Here is a 23,577-nt window from a genome sequence, read left to right as displayed (position 1 = left end):
TGGACCAGGTGAGGACACAGCCATCTACAAGCCAGGAAGAGCTGGCATCTTGCTCTGGGACTTCCTAGCCTCTGGAACCCTGAGAGAATTAATTTCTATTGGTTGAGCCACCCAGTCTCTGTTATGGCGGCCCGAGCTGACCAGTGCACCAAGCAATTGGCCAAATGGACTGTTGAAAAGAAAACCCCAGGCCCAAAATGGTGGTAACTGGGCCAGGCCAGATCATCAGACCTGGGCTTAGTACCTAAACTAATTGCAGTTTCAGTCTCCCCCAGAAATGTAAATCTTAACCTGTCAGTCGGGAATTTTCTGATAACAGCAATGAGGTAATCTGTGGACCTGGGCCCTCTCCATCCCCCAAAGGAAGATGAGGTAATCTGTGTAATAAAACCCTTGGCCCTTCCCACTAGGGGAAGGTGATTTTGCCTGAAATAATCCTTTCTTTTCTTTTGCTTATAATTTTTCTGCCCTACCCTCCTTCCTCCAAAAACTTTCCATTTTGGGGTGCTTGGGTGGCTCAGTTGGTTAAGCATCTGACTCTTGATTTTGGCTCAGGTCACGATCTCACGGTTCATGAGACAGAGCCCCCCTCGGGCTCTGTGCTGACAGTGCGGAGCCTGCTTGGGATTCTCTCTCTCTTGTTCTCCCCTACTCATGCTCTGGGTCTCAAAATAAATAAACATTAAAAAAAAATAAAAACAAGGGGCTCCTGGGTGGCTCAGTTAGTTGAGCGTCTGACTCTTGATTTCAGCTCAGGTCATGATCCTGGGGTCACGGGATCAAGCCCCACATCAGGCTCTGTGCTGAGCACAGAGCCTGCTTAAGACTGTCTCTCTTCTCTATCTCTCTCTCTCCCCCTCTGCCCCTGCTCATGTTCTCTCTTTCTCTAAAATAAATAGAATGAAAAAAATAGATAAAAATTAAAAAATAAAAACAAAACAAAACTTCCCATGTTGTACAACTCCTTACAGTCTCCCTCTCTTCACTAGATGGGGTGCTGCCCGATTCAGTGAATCACTTGATAAAGCCAACTAGATCTTCAAATTTCATCAGCTGAATTTTTTTTTTTAATATAGTATCCTCTTACTTAATCCCCTCAATGACCTCAGGAGGTAGGTGCAATTGTAATCCCCATTTTACAGGGACGGAAACAGAAGCATAGAGAGGATAACTTGCCCAAGGCTGTTTTAATAGAGGTACATCTAAAAACTCATTATCTATGTGACTTTGGGAAGCTAATCTCTCCAAACCACCGCTTCCCCATCCGTAAAGGGGGAATAATAATAGTATATATGGATATAATAGCTGCATTACAAGTTGTAGTGAGGATTAGATGTGTGAATATATGTAAAGTGTTGGGTCACCTGGTTGGCTCAGTCGGAGAAGCAGGTAACTCTTGATCTCGGGGTTGTGAGTTCAAGCCCCACGTTGGGTGCAGAGATTATTACTTAATAAATAAGTAAATAAATGAACTTAAATTTTTTAAAATATATGTAGAATGCTTAGAATGGTATTCTGTTGCATAAGTCCCCCACTGGTGTCTGCTATTATTGTTGCTATGATTCTCCTTATTCTTTTATTGCCAACCACAGATTTATGGCCAGCTTCGCTCAGAGCCAGTCTGGCTCTTCTGCCTCTAATTTGACCACAAGACTCTCTCCCTGTGTGGTCCCAGCCCACTGGATCAAGGTGGATCCTGGACGGGCCCCCAGGGTTGGCAGTTCAATTGCTATCCTAGGGTTGGGAATGAGCAATCAAAGGACAGGGTCCTTGCGGGGGAGAGCAGTAACCCAGTTAAGCTGAGCCTTATGCACACAGAAGATGATGGTCAGGAGAAAGGGGACAGAGGGGAGCAGAGAGGAGAGGTCAGTGGCCACCAAGAGAAGAGACCAGTCACCCTTGGCAGTGAAGACAGAAGCCTGAGAGGCTGGCAGCCTCCCACGGGTAGGAAGCCCAAGACCCGGCTGTTCTTCAGCATCTGTAGCTCTAATTTTGCCTGCTGTGCCTATTTCATAAATACTCTCTCTCTTCCTTCCTCGGTAGGGCTTGAGAGGACTTCCCTGAACAGGGAAGGTGGAGGTATGCACCTGTGGGGGGCGGCGACAGCACAGGTGGGCTCAGGTGCGTGCCTCACCCTCGCCTGTGAATCAAGCTGAACTTCACCCTCCAAATCACACAGCCGGGGATGCTGGTGGCCAATGGTCTAGGACACATGAGTTTTCTTATGTCTTTATTCTTACGTTATTGAGTCACGAGGTTTTTGTTGTTGATTTATTTTGAGAGAGAGAGTATGTGCACGCATGAGTCGGGGAGGGGCAGAGAGAGGGGGAGGGAGAGAATCCCAAGCAGGCTCTGCACGGTCAGTGCAGAGCCCGACATGGGACTTGAACTCACGAACTGTGAGATCGTGATGTGAGCCGAAACCAAGAGTCAGATGCTTAACCAACTGAGTCACCCAGGTGCCTCATCTGTGTCTAATTTATAAATTAAACGCTATCATCGGTATGTATATTTGGAAAAAAGGCAGAATACGTATGGGGTTCAGTACTATTTGTGGTTTCAGGCATCTAATGGGGGTCTTGGAACCCCTCACAGATAATGGGAGACTATTGTATAGCCTCTTGGTTTTGTTTCTGTGGAGAAACCTTACTAACACGCATCACTTCCCCCTCCCTTCCAAAAAACAAAATCGAAACAGGGCATAGGACTTGTACTGGGCTGTGTTTTATTAGCAAGTGACCATACTATGCTACCATAGACCGAATATTTGTGTCTCCCCCAAATTTATGTGTTGAAATCCTAACCTCCGCTGTGATGGAATTAGGAGGTGGGGTCTTTGGAAGGTGTTTAGGTCTTGAGGGTGGAGCCCTCATGAATGGGATTAGTGCCTTTAGAAAAGTGACCTCAGCAAGCTCCCTCTCCCCTCCTGCCATGTGAGGGCACAGTGAGCAGATGGCCATCTATGAACCAGGAAGCAGGGCCTCACCAGGCCCTAAGTGCTGCTGGCACCTTGATCTTAGACTTTCAGCCTCCAGAACTGGGAGAAATAAATGTCTGCCGTTTGTAAGTCGCCAGTCTGTGGTATCCAGTTAGAATAGCCAAAATGGACTAAGACGTGCTTTCAAAGCCAGCCCCCGAGGGCAGAGCTCCCTCCTACACTCTGGCTTCCTGGAGCAGACCTGGCTGATTCACAGGGGACCCAGCTGTCCTCTGTTTCCTGTGGATCCTGGAGAGGCAGGCTTTCCGGGGCAGATCTGGCCCGATCTCTTTCTGCTTTTCTGTTTTATCTGCAGAACAGGGAGGGTGAAGGTGTCACTCAGATTGTCTAGGGCTCCGTTTAGCCTGTTGCAATAATAGAACTCACCTTGTTTCTCACTGGGTTCCTGCTCTTTATGGGTGGTTCTCTCACATGCGCTTGGTCCCTGGCCCCCAGAGGACCCCTGTGAATTCCTGCCACAGCTCTGTGTCTCTAGATTGAGGGGCAGGGGGTTAGGGCCAAACTCTACAGTGAATATCTAGGGGACCCTTCATCCACCGGTTCCCCTTCAAAGTCCAAGTGAGGCAGAGCCCCTGAAGGCATTATGCCCCTGGTTGTGCAGAAAGGACCAGAAGACACCTCCCTCCTGGAAACAGCTCTTTACTGACTCAGTAATACTATATCGCATGATATCATATATAGACAGAATTACATGGCATTGGGGGGGGCAGGTGGGAGTGCAAACCAGTTGCACATATTACAGGAAGGGAGGTGGCATTAAGGCTTTTGGAATGAGGACAGAGGCTATTCTCTGAGTCAGGGTGGGGAGGGGACAGCTCCAGGCCCCCAGCCCAGGAGTGGTTGGGATCTGCCAAACACCAAGGTAAGGCAGCTTTACCACAAGTTTAGCCTGTGGGCGGCCTTCACCCTGCTGGGGGAGCTTCCAGGGCTCCTTTCTGCCCTTGTGCACAGGAAGTTGGAGGTGACGAGGGATGGTGTCCTAGCGAGTCTCTTGTGGATGTTTGGGCCCTTCCCTCCTCGTCCAGCCTTCCTGCCCAAGCAGAGAGGCCTCGGGCCGTTCTGAGTCAGGGCAGGGTAAGGTCAGCAGGCAGCTGTGGGCAGGAGAGCCGGGTACAAGAGGGGAGAGCTGCTGTCGCCAGGCTTGGCCCTCCTCCAGCCTCCACAGAGGGGCCCATCCCAGGAATGGAGCAGGCGGGCCAGCCTCAGATGGAGCAAGGGAGGCATCTTCACTCACGCCTCTGCCTCCCTTCTTCCAGCTTCCCAGCTGCTGGGCGCCACTCTGGGAGAATGTTCCAGGGCCTAGATAGTCTCCCCATGCAGATGAAGCTCCTGCTTGGATTTCTCCCAAGATGCTCCTGAGAGAAGGAGGCAAGGATGAAGTGAGGAATTTTCTGGAGACAAGAAAAAATTGCTGAACTCATGAGAGCTCGGTGCCCAGAGCCTGAGAATGTGACTCAGGTGGAGTCCCTCCGTCCTGTGTGAGGCAGGGGGCAACTCCTGGGACGCTGCTCCCATGGTCGTGAGGAGAGCGTTCTGGTCATCAAATCCACCTTGTCCCTAGAGTTTGAACCACATCCCCTTCAAAGGTTTTCCGGGTCTTTTCAACCGCTGGGAGCCACGGGGAACTGTTAGCTAGGCTGGTTCCGAAAAAGCTGGAGAGCCAAGTTGGTCAACAATTCAGAAATAGAGTTAAGACCTTCCTCCCAAGGTAGCCACCTCCCTGGCAGGCTCAGTCACAGGAGAGGGGGGTCTTCTCCTGCCCTCTCCTCCTGCCCAGCCAGGGACACCCAGTTGGCCCCCCTGGCCAGCAGGGAAATGTATGTGCGTGTGTGTGTGCATGTGAGGGGCTGCTTTCTGTGGTACAGTCAGTACTGGGGAGCCCCGAGGTGCAGGGGCAGGCTGGGGAGAAGCCCCTTTGGGATCAAAGAACCACAACTGTCTGTAAGGGTGGCTTTCTGGGGTGGGGGCTTGCCATGCCCTGAGGCCCTTCCCGGCATTTGGTGCAGCAGTGTCTGGGCCTGGGGCCCTTAGTAGCGGCTCTGGCTTCCTGGTGGGCCTGGGGGCCCTGGGAGGCCAGGGGGCCCCTGGATCCCTGGTTCACCCTTAAGCCCCATGGGTCCCCGCTGGCCTGGTGACCCTGTCTTGCCAGCAATCCCTGGCTTTCCCTGAGGGCCTGAGGGCCCTGGAGACCCTGGGGGCCCCTCTGGCCCTGGGGGCCCCATGTCCCCTTTCGGGCCTGGCTGTCCTCTTGGGCCTCCAGTTCCAAAACTGCCCTTTGAGCCTTTGAGGCCTGGGAAACCCCGAAGGCCAACCGGTCCCCTTTCCCCCATGGGTCCTGTGTCTCCAGGCTGCCCCTGAGGACCCTGGGGTCCCGGGGGCCCCAAGCTGCCAGGGTCTCCTTTCGGTCCTCTGCTGCCACCAGGCCCTTTTGTGCCCGTGTCTCCTTTGAGTCCTCTTGGTCCGGGGGGGCCAGGGGCACCTAGGGTCAGAGAGAAGAAGGGAGAAGTCAGTCCATGACGGGCAGCTCTCACAAGGCTCTCCCACCAAGGAGACACAGCACAGGCCAGGCCACAGTGACAATGTCTAGTTAGCTAGACACAAAGGCCAGGCCTGCCACCTGCGAGCTCTGGGAGCTCGGGCCCATTACGTGACTTCCCTAAGTCGGCCGAACAACCTGTGAGGAGGGGACCCTGAGATAACGCGGGTAAGTGTCTGGCGGGAGGTCTGGGGCACCGTGAGAACTCACTGTTCTGACTTCAGGACTTCGTTCCCCACGTGCACTCAAGCTGGGAACTGGGAGAGCTGGACAGCTCTGGGAAAAGGCCAACACTGGGGCCAGGACTGTCTGTCCTGGACTGTCTGGAGGCCGCCTGGCCTTCTGCTTGAGTCTTTGACTCAACCCCCTGCCCCGCCCTCATCTCAACCTCAGGCTTTTGCCCATGACCGTTCTGCATCTGGGGCCAGGGATGGAGTCAAGTGACACGGGGGAGGAATACCAAAAAAGTGAGGCAGGAGAAACAGACCCCTTTGCAGGGTTAGTGTGTGGGCACAACAGCCCAGAGAAAAGACGGCTCCTCCAGGAGGCCCACCCTGACTACTCTGAGCTCCTGAGGCTGCCACTTGCTGAATCTTTCAATTGACGTGTGGAAAAAGAAGTCACCGTACCGTGAAAGCAAACCTTCAGTGCCTTTCTGGCAGACCCTGCTAGACTATGGAGCCTCTGGAAGAGACTGAGGGCCACAGCTCACAGCCCCCGCCCTGGGCATGGAGCCTGGCACATGGCAGTGAAAACTCAGAATATGCTTGAAAAGAATGATTCACCAAATAGCTGTGGACTCCTTGCTCCCACCTGGCTCTGGCCTAGCGCCTGGGGGAGAGGCCAAGATGAAGACATGGTCTGTCCTTAAAGAGCCCTTCTTAGTTCCCAAGCCAGGGGTCGGAAGACTTTAATATGCTTCTGACTATGTAGATCTGAGAGTCACCAGCTCCCAGAGCTGTACGAACACTCAGGGCACAAAGCAGAGTGTGGCCGTCGCTCTGCCCCAAGGCATCTCTGAATTCCTGGAGGAAAGGGGACTCGTTGGCCTCATGAGGATCATGCAGCAAAGGCACAGCAGAGACCTGGCTTTTTTCAGTGGTCTCAGCAAAGGCTACGGGTACAGAATTCTCCCCGAGAATTCTGCTGCTACATCATTCTTGCAAAAGACTTCTGGCATTTTCAAGCTAGGTGAGAGCCAGTCCAATTCCTGCCTTTCACAGAGGAGGCAACTAACGCCCAGAGAGGTGAAGCAGTCCCCTCAGGGTCCCCTGAGCGGAAACCAGAACCCAGGTGGGCCTCTCAGAGAGCAGGGAGCCCTGCCAGTGGCCATGACCCAGGTCTGCGGTGTCCGGGCTCTGCCCCAGCTAATGAAGATGCCACTGCTGTTAATCCTGGCTGATGCTACCTGCTTACGCCCCCCAGCCCCCAGCACCCTCTCCCCACTCCCCACCCCTGTTGCTCCCTGTGGGTCTGCTTCCCAGAGGGTTCTGTGGATCAGTGAATACCGTCCTCTTAAGCTCTAAACTGGGATCTAAACGGGAAACTGGAGCCCAGACAGAGTCAGCCCCACGAGGGCCAATAAAAACCTTCCAGCCATTCCCTGCCCCCGCCTGCCCATGCCCACCTCCCCCCCCACAGGGGCATGCAGCCCTGTGTGGGCTCGGCTCACGTGGCGTGCCAGCTGCACAGGCTGGGATTCCGTCGTGGGGCCAGCGGGGGCGGGGTGGGGTGGTTGGCGGCGCAGCGGACCCGCCAGGGAGCAGCCAGGAGGCAGGACCTGCTCTTTGGTCTGCAGAGGCCCCTGGAGCCCCCCCAGCCCCCCCTCCCCCGCACCAGGCAGCTGGAACAACCTGGTACAGAGAGGTGCCCACCAAGGGACTGCCTCCCCCAGCCTGGCAGGACTTGCTGGGAATCAGCAGAGCCATGGCACCGGTCTTCGCCCCAGCTCTGGCCTTGGCACCTGGGCCTGCTGAGGTTGGAAAAACAGCCATTCAGAGGTGGAGGGGCCCCTGGAGGATCGGTGGATGGGTGGATGGGTGGGAGTCAGGGGGCCCTGGAGTGACGTTGGGCAAATTCCTGCCCACTCTGGAGCTCAGGCCCTCATGGATAAAATTGAGAGTTGTACTTCAGTTCCTGAGGGCCCCTGGAGCTTCCCCCACCCCCACCCCTCCCCCTGCCTCTGTCCTTGCCCTCTGGCCTGCTTCTTTGGGCTCACCCGCTGCCCGCCCCAGGACACAGCTCCCCGGTTCTTCATTCTCTCCCCTTACAACCACTTCCATGGCTTCCTCTCTTGTCCCCGGGGTGAATGGGTCCACGATCCCCATTTCCAGCGTCGACCCAGGAAAAGCATGAGAAGTCTCATCCCGATGAAGTTGCCCTGCTCTGAACAGCCCCCAGGTCCAGTGGGAGCCCCCTCACTCTCTCCCCGGGACCCCGGCCTGCCCGTGTCGTCTGCATCAGGTGCCCTCTCCGCCCTTACTCGAGGGGCAGAGCAGCTAGCTGCGAGGGTTGCCAGGGGTCTCTATGCCAGCAGTGAGGGAGAGAAAGAGGGTGAGGCCCTCTCTTCCGCCCCTTCCCACCTGCCCTCACGGCCTCCTCTTCCTGGGGAACTCTTGGCGGCTTCCCTAGATGGGGAAGGCCGGGGTCCACATGCCTGGGCGGAAGGTGTGTGCAGAAGCCTGGGTCACACTACGCACCTCACTGCCCCAGGAGTGCAGCCCTCAGCATGCGTGGAAGGAGAACTTCAGGGAAATGGGTGACCTCACTCTCCATACCCCTCCCCATCATGGCTGGCACCACCGACCCCATCTCTGAGCACACGGAAAGGGGTCCTAGACAGTCACTTTGAGGACATCAGGCGGGGTGGCCTCGTCTGGGGCTACTGACAGGAGCCTCTGTTGCAGACAAGGCATCAGGGGCCAGTGACAACCCTGCGACATCCCTGCCCACTCTCTGACTTCTCTGGGACCTGCCTTCTCTCGGAAAAGGGAAGGGCAATGAGAGTGCCAGCATCTGTCTACTGAGTCTCTCTTGTGTCAGCTTTGTATACTGAGATTGTTGTCCCATTTTACAGATGAGACAATGTGGTGCAGAGGGTGACATCGTACCCAAGATCATCGGCCAGTAAGGGGTAGAGACAGGACTCAAAGCCGGGCCTGAAGCTCTGAAACCCATGGTCTGTCCCCCTACCGCACTGCCTCGGGTCCTCATTACCCTGTGGCTGGGCTCCTGGCCCTTTCCCCGCCCCCGCCCTGCCTGTCCCAGGGAGGGTCCACACAGCGTGGGGAAGGGTAAGATGAAGGGCTGTCTTCCCCAGGTGAGCTGGTCCCTCCCAGCCATGAATCATGCTGTGGGACCTGGGTCTAGCCTGGGAGGAAGTCAACAGCCCTGGCTTTCATCGTTAGCTTAGGGGCAAGGAATGTGGACAGAGGTTGACAGGGTATCTGCTCTGCGGGAAGGCGTGCCACTGACACAGCCCATTATCAGATCGGGATACCAGCAGGGCTGCAGGGCAAAGGAGGGGAGGGCTCAATCCTGCTCTGGGCGGAATTCAAACACTGTGGGGAGCGTTTAAAGCAAAGGAGGAAAGTGAGCAGTGTGGCTGAGGGGCAGGGTTGTGGGAGAGGAATGGAGCACCCTGGAGTCCCGGGGAGGCCCATAATTACTCAGGAAGCCGGGGACTATAATTAGGCCATCCTGGCCCATTAGGGTCGAGCCACAACTGACTGCATGTCTGGGACAAGTAGGTGGTCTGCACTAGGAACCCGGAAGAGGTGGAGGTGGGGTGAGCAGAAGTACTGAGTCTGTCAGAGCCCAACACTCCCCACCCATGGGTGGGGTAGTGCGTGGGCAGGAGGGGCCCGCAGCCCATCTCCCAGTCCAAAGCAACAGGTCAGCTTACGAGGACGGAAGGAAACAGAAACGGAATGGGCGACTCTTGAAAGGCCATGGAAGGAAGGCACACTGGCCTGGGCTTTGGGGGACCCTGGTTTGAGTCCCAGGTCTGGTATTAACCAATTGGATGCGTGGGTAAGTCTCTGTCCCTCTTGGGACCTCAGGCTTCCCTCTGTTCAGTGAATATACTGGCCTAAGTCAGGGACTCTCAATACCGGCTGTTGTTACCTGAGGAACATTGAAAAAATGACAACGGACCTCCACTTGTGTGATGCACTAGATTGTAACAGACGAAACTTCCCACTGAGAATAATCCGAATCATCAGATCAAATACCAAGACATACTCCTGATGGCTTTGGAGGGAGATCAAAGGCCAAAATCACAGGGAGAAGGGAGGCTCATGGAAGTCAGCCTGGCAGTCTTTGGCACTTTCCTTCTCAAGGCATTTGTTGATGAGTGATCAGTTTGAGCAGAGAAGCTGAGAAGCCAAACAAAACGCTGCAGCCGTCAGGCTGAGAAGCTGAGTAGGGCTTTCAGTGGCTTCACTGGGGCTGGGGTGGAAGGATGCCAAGATTCAGGAGAAGAGGGGATCGTGTGTGCATTTGCACAGGGCAGAGAGACTGAGCAGAGCGTTCAGCTTCATTCACTTAGTCTTATGGTGCCGGGGAGACAAGAATTGGCGTTCAAGACAGACAAGGTGATAGGGCCCTAGTAAACGCTCTTCTAGGACCAAGCGCTGTGAGCATGAGTGTATCAGAAATAGGCCAAACGTCACCTTTCTTGCCCACCCTCTGCTTCTAGCCTTGTTTATGCTTTCATTCTGCCTTCACTGAGCAAATGTTTCCTGAGTGCCTTCCAAGAGCAGGCACTCTGCTGGGTACTTGATGAGGGAGACAAGTAGCCCATCATCAAAAAAATTAGATTCAGAATCATCCCTTAAATTAGGGCAGCCTTTTATATTTTATAAAAATTGTTCACACCCACTGTTAACAATGATACTCACAACTACCCCATGGGATATAAGCAAGGGAGGTATTAATATTCCTATTTGTGGATGAGGAAGTTGAATTGAAAGTAGCTAGTGGCCAAAAGCCTTATCCAAGGTCACTCAGCTAATAAGCAATGATGGTTTCCTGTTTTCAATTTCCAAATAATAGTCCTAGCACAGACGCTGTCTAACACAGACACAGAAATCATCCTACAGAGCAGGAAGAGAGAAATACTCTTTTTTTTTTTTTTAAGTTTACTTATTTATTTTGACAGAGAGAAAAAAATAGCAGGGGAGGGGCAGAGAGAGACAGGGAGAGAGAATCCCAAGCAGGCTTTGCACTGACAGCATAGAGCCCGACATGGGGCTCAAACCCACGAACCGTGAGATCATGACCTGAACTGAAACCAAGAGTTGGACGCTTAACCAACTGAGCCACACAGGTGCCCCAAAGACAGAAATATTCTATGAGAGGTACACACACTATGGAAGTACCACAGGCTTTCTGTTGAGCAAGTTGAGCTGGAAGAAGTCTCAGAGAACAGCTGGTCTTATCCTTTTACTTACCGATGAAGAACAAAAAGAAAAAACAGAGGCTTAGAAAGATTAAGTGATTCTGCCTACAGACTCCGAGCAAATTAGAAGTCAGACTTCTTTCCCATGTAGTTTAAGAGCTCCAGCCCTTCAGTCAGCACTTGGCACCTTCCACACTGGCTGTGGTCATTGCTGTCCCACCCCGTTTATTCTAGAGAGCAGCTCAGTTCCAGCCTGGGGGAGACCTCACTGCCAGCTCCAACATGAGAGACTGTCAGCACCTGTCTATGCCTGAAAGAATGAGTAACAAGCTCCTGTAGGAAAGGATGCACATTTTGTACCTGAAATTTTCTCTCAGATGAGAAAGGTTTTACATGAGGTGCTTTAACAACCATGAGGAGTTTAAACAGAAATTCAGAGGTTGAACCAAGAGGCAGATGTAGCTGAAACAAGTATCTTACCTTGCTCTCCAGCTAAGATAAGGTCCTCAGATGAGGACTCTGCCATTATTAGGACAGGAACAAATATAAATTCCCATGACTCTTGTTGGGTTATACTTAGAATGGGGTTCTTAAATGGTTCCCCTGCCAACACTTTGAGTATCATCTCCCTCTTTGCAACTCTCTGCCCCACACCTTACACCTAGGCAGGACCTGAGGGGAGGTGCCTTTTTGGTATCTGAGAGCTTACGCTCTCAGTGTCTCCTCTTCTGGCTGCACCCTGGACGTGTGCACCTCAGAGCCATGACAAGGGGTCAGAATTTAAAATCATAGTGTGACCTTGAGCTCGTGCCTTAACCTTTCCCAGTCTCAGGTCACCTTCTTGTAAAATAAAGACACTGCCTTGTCTACTGCACAAAGGTTGTTGTGAGGCTGAAACAAAACGAAGTCTGTGAATGGGCTTTGTCATTGGGAAAGCTTTATATTTCATTGGTTCTTAGGCTGAACGCAACAAAAATACAGAGGATAAACTGTAAGAACTCCCTGATAATGCCTTTTCTAGAACAATGCAGCCTAGAGGATGTATCCTAGAGCTACATATTTTAGATAAAACACTGGGGGAATGTTTCAGTTACCCAAGAAACATTCAATACTTGGCTTTGTTGCAAAAATATGACAGCAGGTCAACAAGATGTACTTCCATGCCCCCCAACACCACCAATTTAGATTGAATAAAAAATTAACCCTCGTGGCAGTAGAAATGCTCAATGATATAAAATAAAGGCAATACAGGTTTGAGACTAAATGATTAAAGCAAAATAGAGAATCAGAGAGGTTGGCTCCAAGTCTGTGCTCTGCAGAGAGAACAGAGCTGTCTGGGATTGTGGGGCCCTCCCTCCTTCCTCCTTAAAGCTCCCCTAGATTATCAGGCCCACATATTTGCCCCCCTCCCCCACCAAATGTAAGCCATAAATTCTGGAACTGGCAGATCTCAGTGGCTAACTAATTTTATTCTCTAGAGCCAAGATTGGTTATATTTTCAGGTCGAACCCTCTTCCTGCAAAGACACACAATTCCTTGGGAAGGGTCCAGGGAACCTGGGTAGAGCCATCCAGATTCCTAGTATAAACGAATTCTGATTAGGCATCTTTGGGATTATTTTCCAGGAGAAAAACTGTTGGAAATACTGCTGTGAAAGAGTAGAATGAAAAAGTAATAGCATTTGTTAGGGATTGAATTGTGTCCCCTCAACATTCATAGGCTAAAGTCCTAGACCCTAGGGAATATGACCTTCCTTAGAGACAGGGTTTTGACAGAAGTAATCAATTTTTTTTAATTGTTTTGAACACTTATTTATTTTTGAGGCAGAGAGAGCATGAACAGGGAGGGTCAGAGAAAGAGGGAGACACAGAATCTGAAACAGGCTCCAGGCTCTGAGCTGTCAGCACAGAGCCCAACGCGGGGCTTGAACCCACGGACCGCAAGATCATGACCTGAGCCGAACTCAGACGCTTAACTGACTGAGCCACCCAGGCACCCCAGAAGTAATCAATTTTAAATGCAGCCATTAGGTAACCCCTACTCCAATATGACTGGCTTCCTGAGGAAACGGGGAAACTGAACACAGAGACAGAAATGCACAGAGAGAAGATGAAGAGATGAGGGAGAAAAGCGTCATCTATCAGCCATGGCCTGGAACAGAGCCTTCCCTCACGGCCCTCAGAAGGACCCAACCTTGCCGACACTCGAACTCAGACCTCTGGCCTCCAGAGCTGCGAGACAGTACGTTTCGGTGGTTTAAGCCACTCAGTCTGTGGTACTTTGTAACAGCAGCCGGAGCAGACTAATACAGTGCTCATTTCAGAATGAAATTCTCATAAGCAGAAGCCATAAAGCATGATTTGAAGGAGTGGGCCAGGCAACCCACCTTTGGTATGGAATCTAGGGGTAGGCTGGGGATGGAGGTTCCCCACGGGGAAGAAGAGGTCAGCCCCTTGCTGGGGAAATTGATGGGGATTAGACAGGAGTGCACTGCAGAAACTACACTGGGCAGATTGCTGTCACCAAGAAGCAGGTGCTTCAATTGCTCAGGTGCTTTTAGAGGGACAGGGTTTTATGTGACTTTGGAGAAGGCCGTTCAAGGCAGCTTGCAACTATGGATCTGAACTGCCTTGAATTTGAATCCTGTGTCCATTCCTTGACAGCTGTGTGAACTTGGCTAGACCTTGTGTGGTATCCAGTTCACTGCAGGCTTTTTGGGTTCATGGTTTCAGGGATCGTGGGAATGAAAGGAGATAATGTGTATGCCATAGGCTTCCCCCATGATCTTTGCATGTGTTGCTCCCTCTACCTGGAACCCTTCTGTTCATCCATGTTGAACCTGCTATATCTAACTTATTCCTCCTTCTTTTTCAGGTGTCTCAGTTCAGATGTCACCTCTGATGGTTAATTTCATGTATCAACTTGACTGGGCCATAGGGTGTCCAGATATTTGGTCAGACATTATTCCGGGTATGCCTATGAGGGTGTTTTGGGATGAGATTAATATCTGGATCAGTAGACTGAGGAAATCCCCAATGTGGGTGAGCCTCACTTCAGTCAGTTGAAGGCCTTGATAGAACAAAAAGCCTATGGGGTGCCTGGGTGGCTCAGTCGGTTGAGTGTCCGACTTCATGTCATGACCTCAGTGTCCATGAGTTCAAGCCCTGCATCAGGCTCTGTGCTGACAGCTCAGAGCCTGGAGCCTGCTTTCGATTCTGTGTCTCCCTCTCTCTCTGCCCCCCACCCCCACCCCCCGCTCACTCTCTGTCTCTGTCTCTCTCAAAAATAAATAAAAACATTAAAAAAATTTTTTTTTAAAGCCTAAGAGGGAATCCCTCCTACCTGACTGCTTCAAGTGGGGACTTCAGCTCTTTCCTTCCTTTGGGTTTGAACTGAAACCATTGGCTCTTCCTGGGTCTTGAGCCTGCCAGCCTTCAGCCTGCAATTATACCATCAGCTCTCCTGAGTCTCAGGCTTTTGGACTCAGATTGGAATTAAACCATTGGCTCTCCCAGGTCTTTTGCTTGCTGACTCACCCTGCAGATCTTGGACTTTGCTGGTTTCTATAATTATGTGAGCCACCTCCTTCAATCCCTTATAGTAAATCAATTTCTTTCAGAGATCCTAATGGACACAGGATATATATATCCTGCTGGTTGGTTCTGTTTCTCTGGAGAATCCTGACTAATACAGATTGTGGTACCAAGAGCAAGTATAAAGGAACAGAATTTTAAAGATGAATGTTCTAAATTGATCTGGGATTTCTGGAACTGACTCTAATTTAAGATTTAAAGATGCTAATGACTTTATTTCTAGTAGTAAAGACAGCCTAATAGTCCAAAGCATGATCTGGCAACAAAGATATGCAAAGTATTGGGGACTGATACTTTCGAACATTTTTTGTCAAAGTAACGAGTATAATGAGATTGGTTGCTCCTAATGTTACTGGACAAAGTGGGGCAATAAAAAGTTGACCTTGGGGATTCAAATTCCCAGCTCAAGTGTCACATAAATGACCTGAAAGCTTCCATGTCTGCCCTGAAGGAGACCCTTATTTCCTGTGGCTATGGGGTTGAGATTGCTGAAAATCTAACTTACAAACTCATGCTGTAACTGGCTGAATTGCAATGCAGGCTGAATTCCCAGCTTCCCAGGGTGTCCACTCTTAAAGTAAAGGCATTTTCTGGGAAGGAATGGTATCCTGAAAGTTGGAATGGGGATATGTGGGAAGACCTTGATGGAGCTGGGGACACTAACCCCTAAATTCTGGTAAGTCATCTTTGACAGAGGAAGCAGTTCCCCCACACCCAGTAAAAGTGGCCTCTCAACCCCTGTCTGAAGCCCTCATGGCCTGAGGAAAGGGCAGTGGCCTGCCCTGAGGCACCGCCAAGCAAGACAATGATGATTCTCCTGAGGACCCACCGCCACCACCCCCCTTTGCTTCTAGACCTATAGCTAGACTCAGTTCTCAGCAGGACCTTAAAGGTGAGGCACAAAATGTGACCTATGAGGAGATGTGCTACACTCCAAAAGAACTACCTGAGTTTTTAAATTTATACAGATAGGAATCTGGGGGATATTTGTGGTAATGGATCCTAAAGGTGTGGAGATAATGGTGGAAGGAACATAACATTGCATCAGGCAGAATTTATTGATAGGGGCTCACTAAGCAGGGATTCTGCATCTAATATTGCATCTTGGGGAGTGAGAAAGGCTCTAACAGTTAGTTTGGTTGGTTGGCTGAGACATGGGCCAAAAGACCCACAGTGAGTGAGTTAGAAATGCTGGATCTCATTGGTTTTATGTAAAGAAAGGGATTCAAAGAATGAGAGAAGCTGGGATGTTGGAGTGGATTTGTCATCTGGGACCTACTCACCCATCCTGGGAAGGTCCAGAAGATGTGCCTTTCACCATGACTGTGAGAAATAAATCTGTAAGAAGAGTCTTAGAAACCTTGAAGAATTTTCTGATTGCTCTCTTCTGCAGGCAGACCGTACAGGGGGAACTTTTGTCACTCAACTGGGAAACCTAACCATAATGGGAGTGATTGGGTCCCGGCGTGGCAGCTACCTAATGGTGGCACTCAACTGGCCAAGGCAAGGAGAGCATGGATACTGTAATAGCAAAGTCAACACGGTGATCAGAATAGGCTGACATGCACAGACCCGTGGTGTTAGCTAGTTGATCATGGTGTACCTAGAAGTGAAATAGATAGGAAGCCTACTAAATTCTTACTTGTTTTCTATAAGCAGAGAAGTTCCAGGTCAAGTGAATAAAAGTCTAATCCAAATCATAAAAATAGCCATGGCTCCTCACAGTCAATTCTCAGACTTGAACCAGTTTACAGATCCAGAACTACTTGAATGAAAGGGAAGCTGGGTACCCTTGAGGAAGGACCCTAGTATTTATACTGTTAATCTTCCCAGCTTTCCCCAAGGGGACTTACACTTTTTTTTTTTTTTTTTTTTTTTTTAGCAGGATAACTGTGCACCGGGGCAGAGAAAATAATCAGCCCTTCTGGGGACTACTAGACACTGGCTCTGAACTGACACTGATTCCAAGAGACCCAAATGTCACTGTGGCCCTCCAGTCAGAGTAGGGGCTTATGAAGGTCAGGTGATCAACGGGGTTTTAGCACAGATCTGTCTCACGTGAGGCCCACTGGGTCCCTGAATTCACCCTGTGGTTGTTTCCCCAGTTCTGGAATGCATAATTGAAATAGACATCCTACCTAGTAGCTGGCAGAATCCCCACATTGGTTCCCCAGCCTATGAAGTAAGGGATATCATGGTGGGAAAGGCCAACCAGAAGCCACTAGAATTGCCTTTACCTAGGACAATAGTAAACCAGGGGTACCTGGGTGGCTCAGTCAGTTGAGTGTCCTACTTCTGCCCAAGTCATGATCTCATGGTTCGTGACTTCAAGTCCCGCATCAGGCTCTCTGCTGTCTGTCAGCTTGGAGCCTGCTTTGGATCCTCTGTTCATCACCCACCCCCTTTGTTCGTTCTCTCTTTCAAAATAAATCAACCAATATTTATTTTTTCCTACATATATCTATAAAGGAAAATAGTAAACCCAAAGCAATACCACATTCCTGAAGGGACTGAAGAGATTGGTGCCCCCATCTTTAACATCAAGAATGTTAAATTTGCCCATTTGACCTGTGCAGAGGACAGGTGGATCTTGGAGAATGACAGTGCATTTTCATAAGCTTAGCCAGGTTGTGACTCCAATTGTAGCTCCTGTACCAGATGCAGTCTCATTACTTGAGAGAATCAACACATCCCAGATGCTTTTTTTTGTCCATACCTGTTCACGAGGCCCACCAGAAACAGTCTGCTTCCAGCTGACAGGACCAGCAATACACCTTCACGGACCTGCCTTGGGGGATCTCGACTCTCCAGCTCTCCATCATACTTTAGTTCACAGGGAACTTGACTTCCTTTCTCCCCCACCAGATATCACGCAGGTCCACTACAGTGACGATATTATACTGATTCAACCTAGCGAGCAAGTAAGTTGTAGCTCACTATTTCGAAGACATTCGTGGGTCAGAGGGTGGGGAATAAACATGACAAAAATTCAAGGGCCTTCTACCTCAATGAAATTTCTAGTGATCCAGTGATTTGGGCATGTTGAGATATCCCTCCCAAGGATAAGCTGTTCCATTTGGCCCCCTCCTGAAATCAAAAAAGAGGCCCACCTTGTGGGCCTCTTTGGATTTTGGAGGTAACATATACGCATTCCTCACTGGGATGTGTTGCTCCAACCCACTTATTGAGTGACCTGAAAAGCTGCTGGTTTTGAGCGGGGGCCTAGAATAAGAAAAGGCTCTGCGACAGGTCCAGGCTTCCGTGCAAGCTGGGCCATATGATCCAACAGATCCAATGGTGCTTAAAGTGACAGTGGCAGATAGGGATGTTGTTTGGGGCCTTTGGAAGACCCCTATAAGTGACTTGCACTACAGACCCTTAGGATTTTGGAGCAGAGTCATGCCATCCTCCAGGGATAACTACTCTCCTTTTGAGAAATAGCTCTTGGGCTTGAGTAGAGACTAGCAGAGGTCACCATGTTACCATGAGACCTGAGCTGTCCCTCATGAACTGGGTACTCTCTGACCCACCAAGTTATAATGTTGGGCACACAGAGCCGCACTCCATCATCAAATGGAAGTGGTGTATATGTAATTAGGCCTGAGCAGGCTCTGAAGGCACAAGTAAGTTACATGAGAAAGTGGTCCAAATACCCACGGTCCCCACGCCTAGTATACCACCTTCTCTCCCCCAGCCTGCACCTGTGGTATTATGGGGAGTTCTCTATGACCAGCTGATAGAGGAGAAGATTCCGGCCTAGTTTACCATTGGTTCTGCACAAAACGCAGGCATCATTTGAAAGTGGGCAGCTGTAACATCGCAGCCCCTCTTTGGGACATCCTTGAAGGGCAGTGGTGAATGAAAATCCTCCCAGTGGGCAGAACTTCTGGCAGTGTACCTGGCTGTCGTGTTTGCTCAGAAGAGGAAATGGTCAGACATGTGATTATATACTGATTCATGGGCCATGGCCAATGGTTTGGCTGAATGGTCAGGGATTTTCCACAATTGGAAAATTGGTTACAAGAAAAGTTGGGGAAGAGGTTTGTGAATAGTCCTCTCTGAAGGAGCAAAAATGTGAAGGCCTTTGCATCCTATGTGAATTTTATTCAAAGGGTAAGCTCAGCAGAGGAGACTTTTAATAGACAAGTGCATAGGATGACCTATTCTGTGGATACCAGTCAGTCTTTTTTCTCCAGCCACCCCTGTCATCACCCACTGGGCTCATGAACAAAATGGCTATGATGGTGGGGATGGGTTCTATGCATGGGGTCAGCAGCATGGACTTCCAGTCACTAAGGCCGACCTGGCTACGGCTATCGCCAAGTGCCTAATCTGCCAACAGGAGAGACCACCAAAAAATCCCCAATATGGCACCACTCCCCAGGGTGGTCAGCCAGCTACCTGGTGGCAGGTTAATTACCTTGGACCACTCTCATCATGGAAGGGGCAATGTCTTCTTACTAGAATAGAAATTTACTCTAGATATGCATTTTCCTTCCCTGCATGAAATGCTTCTGCCAAAAATACCAGACAGAATGCATTATCTGCCATCATGGTATTCCATGGTATTCCAAAATAGCACTGCTTCTGATCAAGGAAATCCCTTCACAGCAAATGAAGTGTGGCAATGGGCCCATGATCATGGAATTCACTGGTGTTACCATGGTCCCCACCATCTTGAAACAGCTGGCATGACAGAAGGGTGCAATGGCCTTTGAAGACTCAGTTACAGCTCTAGTTAGGGGGCAATACCTTGCAGGGCTGTCTATAGTCTGAATCAGTGTCCAGTATGTGGTGCTGTTTCTCCAATAGCCAGAATTCACTAGTCCTGGGATCAAGGGATGGGGATGGGAAAGACTCACTATTACCCCTAGTGACCCAGTAGCAAAATGTTTGCTTCTTATTCCCACAACCTTATGCTCTGCTGGCTTAGAGATCTTTGTTCCAAAGGAAGGAGTGTTCTTGCCAGGAGATACAACAATGATTCCATTGAACTGGAAGTTAAGACTGCTGCTTGGTCACTTTGGGCTGCTCATGCCTTTGAATTAATAGACAAAGAAGAAGTTATTGTGCTGACCACGTGACTGATCCCAACTACCAAGGAGAAACTGGACTATTACTCTACAACGGGGGTAAGGGAGAGCACGTCTGGAATTCAAAAGCTCCCTTAGGGTGTCTCTTAGTGCTACTGTTCCCTGAAATAAATGTCAGTTGAAAACTACAACAACCCAGACTAGGGAGGACTGGAATGGCCCTTCAGGAATGAAGGTCTGGATCACCCTACCAGGTAAAGAATAACAACCAGCTGAGGTGTTTGCCTGGGGCAAAGAAAATACAGACGGGTAGTGGAAGAAGGCAGTTATAAATACCAGCTATGACCATGTGACCAGTTACAAAAATAAGGACTGAACTTGTCAAGAGCATTTCCCCCTTAGTGTGTTATAAATATATAAATATATATACAGCAAATATCTTTGCTATCTTTCCTCTCTTATCCCCTTATCATGTAACATGAAACACAAAACACATTGACTTTAGGGGCACCTGGGTGGCTCAGTCAGTTAAGCATCCAACTCTTGGTTTTGTCTCAGGTCATGATCTCATGGTTTGTGAGTTCAAGCCCCGTGTCAGGTTCCGTGCTGACAGTGCTGACAGCCTGCTTGGGATTGTCTGTCTTTCTCCCTCTCTCTCTGCCCCTTCCCTGTTTGCTCTGTCTCAAAATAAAGAAACTTAAGAGAATTAAAAAAACAACAACAACACTGATTTTATATCACAGTATTTAAATATTGTTAACTTTATATCATAGTATTTAAATTATGGGATATCCAGGGGGAAGAGTAACTATCTCTCAAGGACTTTACCTCCTCTTCTGGGGAAGGGTTTAGTATGATTTTGGTTGTACACAGCATACTCACATTATGAGCTTTAGGCAGAATTGTAACCTTGTTATTGTCTCCATTTGGGGATTAAGTATTATTTAAGGGGATGTCTATGGGCACCAGCTTGACATGTGGTCAATTTTATGTGTCAACTTGAGTGGACCACCAAATGGCCAGACATTCTAGACATGTCTACAGGGGTGTTTATAGAGAAAATTAATATTTAAATCAGTACTGAGTAAAGCAGATTGCTCTCCACAATAGGTGGGCCTCATCTAATCAGTTGAAGGCCTTAATAGAACAAAAGGCTGACCCTCCCCTAAGTAAGACCGAATTCTCCTGCCTGGTGGCCTTCAAACTGACACATCCTCTCTTCCTAGTTCTACAGCAGCTTCCAGCCTTCTGACTCAAACTGGGACATCAGCCAAGCAGATTTTGGACTTGCCAGCTCCATAATTACATAAGCCAGTTTTTAAAAGAATCTCTCTCTCTCTCTCTCTCTCCTGTTGATTCTGTTTTTCTGAAGAACCCTGATTAATGCAGGGATGAGATGAGAGGAGAAGAGAGCATCAGAGTGATGGGTATATGAGGGGCACATGGCTGAGAACACCAGTGATGGTGTGGGAAGACAGAAAACAGTTTCCAAGACGAGGTCTGCCTATTTCTCTGTGTAGACCCAATCAAACAAACCCACATATGAAAATCCAGATTTGTATGACAGGCAAAGTTAGGAGCCATAACACCTTTACAAAAGAGCCTTGTAAGTATGGCAGTCCTCCCTTATCCGCGGTGGATATGTTCCTAGACTCCCTTATACCGCCTTTCTTTCCTATGTATACTTACCTATGAGAAAGTGTAATTTATAAATTAGGCATTTTGTGAATGTCATCTCTCTCTCTCTTTCTCTCAGAATATCTGTTGTACGGCATTCACCCTTCTTGTGATGATGTGAGGCGATAAAATGCCTAAGTAATGAGATGAAGTGAGATAAATGATGTAGGCATCGTGACGTAGCGTTAAGCCACTGTTGACCTTTTGAAGGCAGAAAGTGAACCCGCAGAGAAAGGGGGACCACTGTGTTTTTAAAGCTTCCAGTTGCCCTAGGCATTTGCTACAGGATTGTATTAGGCTATCAGGACTCTTGCCTGAAACCGGGTACTTCTGTGTCTGGCAAGATCACCGAGGCCCTCTGGGAGCTCCGTAGCAGGTCTGGCCCAGGCCGGGCTCTTACCTCTCAGGATGGTGACATTACGAAGGATTTCTCCATGCCGCGTGTCCACAGCTTTCATCTCCTCCACGATCATGGAGAGGTTGCGGACGTTGAAGTCCAGCCGGGCGCTGAGCAAGCTGAAGCGCTCCCGGAGCAGGTCCGTGGTGCCCAGCATGAGGGAGACGGACTTGTTCAGGTAGTAGAGCTCCTCGGCGTGAGTGTGGAAGCCCAGCGTGCAGGAGAGCCGCACGTCGTCCAGGTACTTGAGCATGCTGTGCACGTGGCTGTCGGTGGCGTTGATGTTGGTGAAGATGGTGCCGATCTCGATCTCGTGAGAAGCCATGCGTCCTTCTAGCGTTTCGAACCTCTCCACCGTGCGGTTCTGGGCATAGTGGGTGTGGTACTGCAGATCGTGCATGTTCTCCTCGTGGTCGTCCAGGAAGGACGAGATGTTATCCAGCTGTAGCTGCAAGCCCATGACCTGCAGCACCAGGTCGTGCATGCTCTCGGAATTCTGGCTGATGCGCTGTGAGGAGACCCCCAGAGTGGCCTGGATGTTCTTGACCACTTCTCCGGTCTTGGCCGACGTGGTACGCAGGCTGCTGAAGAGCCGGGTGTAGTTTTGCCAGTCAGTGACAATCTTCTGGAGGGTCAGGGTCTCCTCATCAGTCTTCCGCCGGATCCCGTGGATCCACTCTGAAGTCTGCCCAACAGTGAAGTTGATCTGGTGGACAGAAGCCTTGACATCATAGCACTCCTGGGTGAGGTCCTTCAGAGAGAGGTCCAGGCCAGCTGTGGTGGCCTGCCAGCCTCTCACCTGGGTGAGAAAGAACCCCAGAGACTGGTTGACCTGGTGGATGGAGAAGGAACAATTGCCCATCTCCTGGGAGATTTGACTGCTGGTGGTGGAGAGCAGTTCATGGGTCTGAGAGGTCTGGTCCAGCTGGACCTCCTGGGCCAGAAGCATCTTCTGAATTCCTTCCAGCTCTTCCTGCAATTTTCTGATCTCTTGCTCCAGCTGCCCAGCCTCATGGTAAAAGGAACAATTGTTTGGGGCTTTCAGATCTTTAGGAGAAAGGGACAACATTTTGAGTTGCTGATGGATCATGGGACAAAAGTGGCTTCTTTAAATATTTCGGAGCATAATGAATTGTCAAGTGGCTTCCTGTTCCCTCTTCCTATCCTAAGTCTACTATGAAATCCTTTATGGAAAAATCTTGCCATCTCTATGAAATCTTATTTTGACCAAATGTCTTTACTATGACTTGAAATGTAGAATTTGCGACATTTTTTTTTCCAACTCACCACCAAATTCTCGAGAACATATCTTCGTAACTTTTTGAAGGTTGCCAAGAACTGCCCATTTAAACTTTATTTTAGCATTTCTCCAAACGCTTTTATATTTGCTATCTTATCAGTACATTTATGGGGAAAAGACGGTACAGGGATTATTTCTCCCATGTGTCAGACGAGAAATGAGGCACAGAGAAGATGCCTGCCAAACATCACTCAGCCTGTACTTTCTCTTTCCATCAGGGCAGACCACCTCTACCCCTTCTCTTATGTCTCCTCTGTCTCTGCCTCAGAACGAGAATGTCCCTAGCTAACGCAGGAGATAGACAGCATCCTGAATTGTGCACACTTTAAGGCAGTAGTGAGGCAAGGGCAGACTTGCCAAGAGGCTTCGGAAGATCCTGAAAATAATCTCAGATACTTGAGAATAACTGGGGAATGTCTCTGGGTTCCTTCTCTGCCTCCTAATGCTTTACAAAGTCTACCTCCAAGCCTTCTCTACCTGTAGGCTCTGGCTAGATCTGTACCTCACACAGAAACCCTGGCCCCAGTCCTGGGTGAAACCCAGGGCAGCTGCCCACTCGGGATGAACCGGGAGGCAGGGAGTCATAGCTGCCCTTCCCTTGTGCCTAGAGGGTGCCTTAAGGCTTCCCTGCTCCAGGGCACC

General features: G+C 49.8%; 1 protein-coding gene across 1 annotated transcript in view; it reads right to left on the bottom strand.

The window, feature by feature from the left end:
* Nucleotides 1-3,621: 3,621 nt before the first annotated feature.
* SCARA3 (scavenger receptor class A member 3) overlaps nt 3,622-23,577 on the bottom strand; it is a 50,964-nt gene continuing 31,008 nt past the window's right edge. The window contains exons 5-6 of the mRNA XM_058720751.1: nt 21,639-22,682; nt 3,622-5,477 (exon numbers count right to left, since the gene is read on the bottom strand). Coding sequence (XP_058576734.1) covers nt 5,026-5,477; nt 21,639-22,682 — 1,496 coding nt within the window. The 3' untranslated portion in view covers nt 3,622-5,025. The remainder of the gene's footprint in view (nt 5,478-21,638; nt 22,683-23,577) is intronic.

The sequence above is a fragment of the Neofelis nebulosa genome, chromosome 3 (assembly GCF_028018385.1).
Source record: "Neofelis nebulosa isolate mNeoNeb1 chromosome 3, mNeoNeb1.pri, whole genome shotgun sequence".
In the NCBI taxonomy this organism is placed as follows: Eukaryota; Metazoa; Chordata; class Mammalia; order Carnivora; family Felidae; genus Neofelis; species Neofelis nebulosa.
This window is presented reverse-complemented; position numbering and strand designations above follow the sequence as displayed.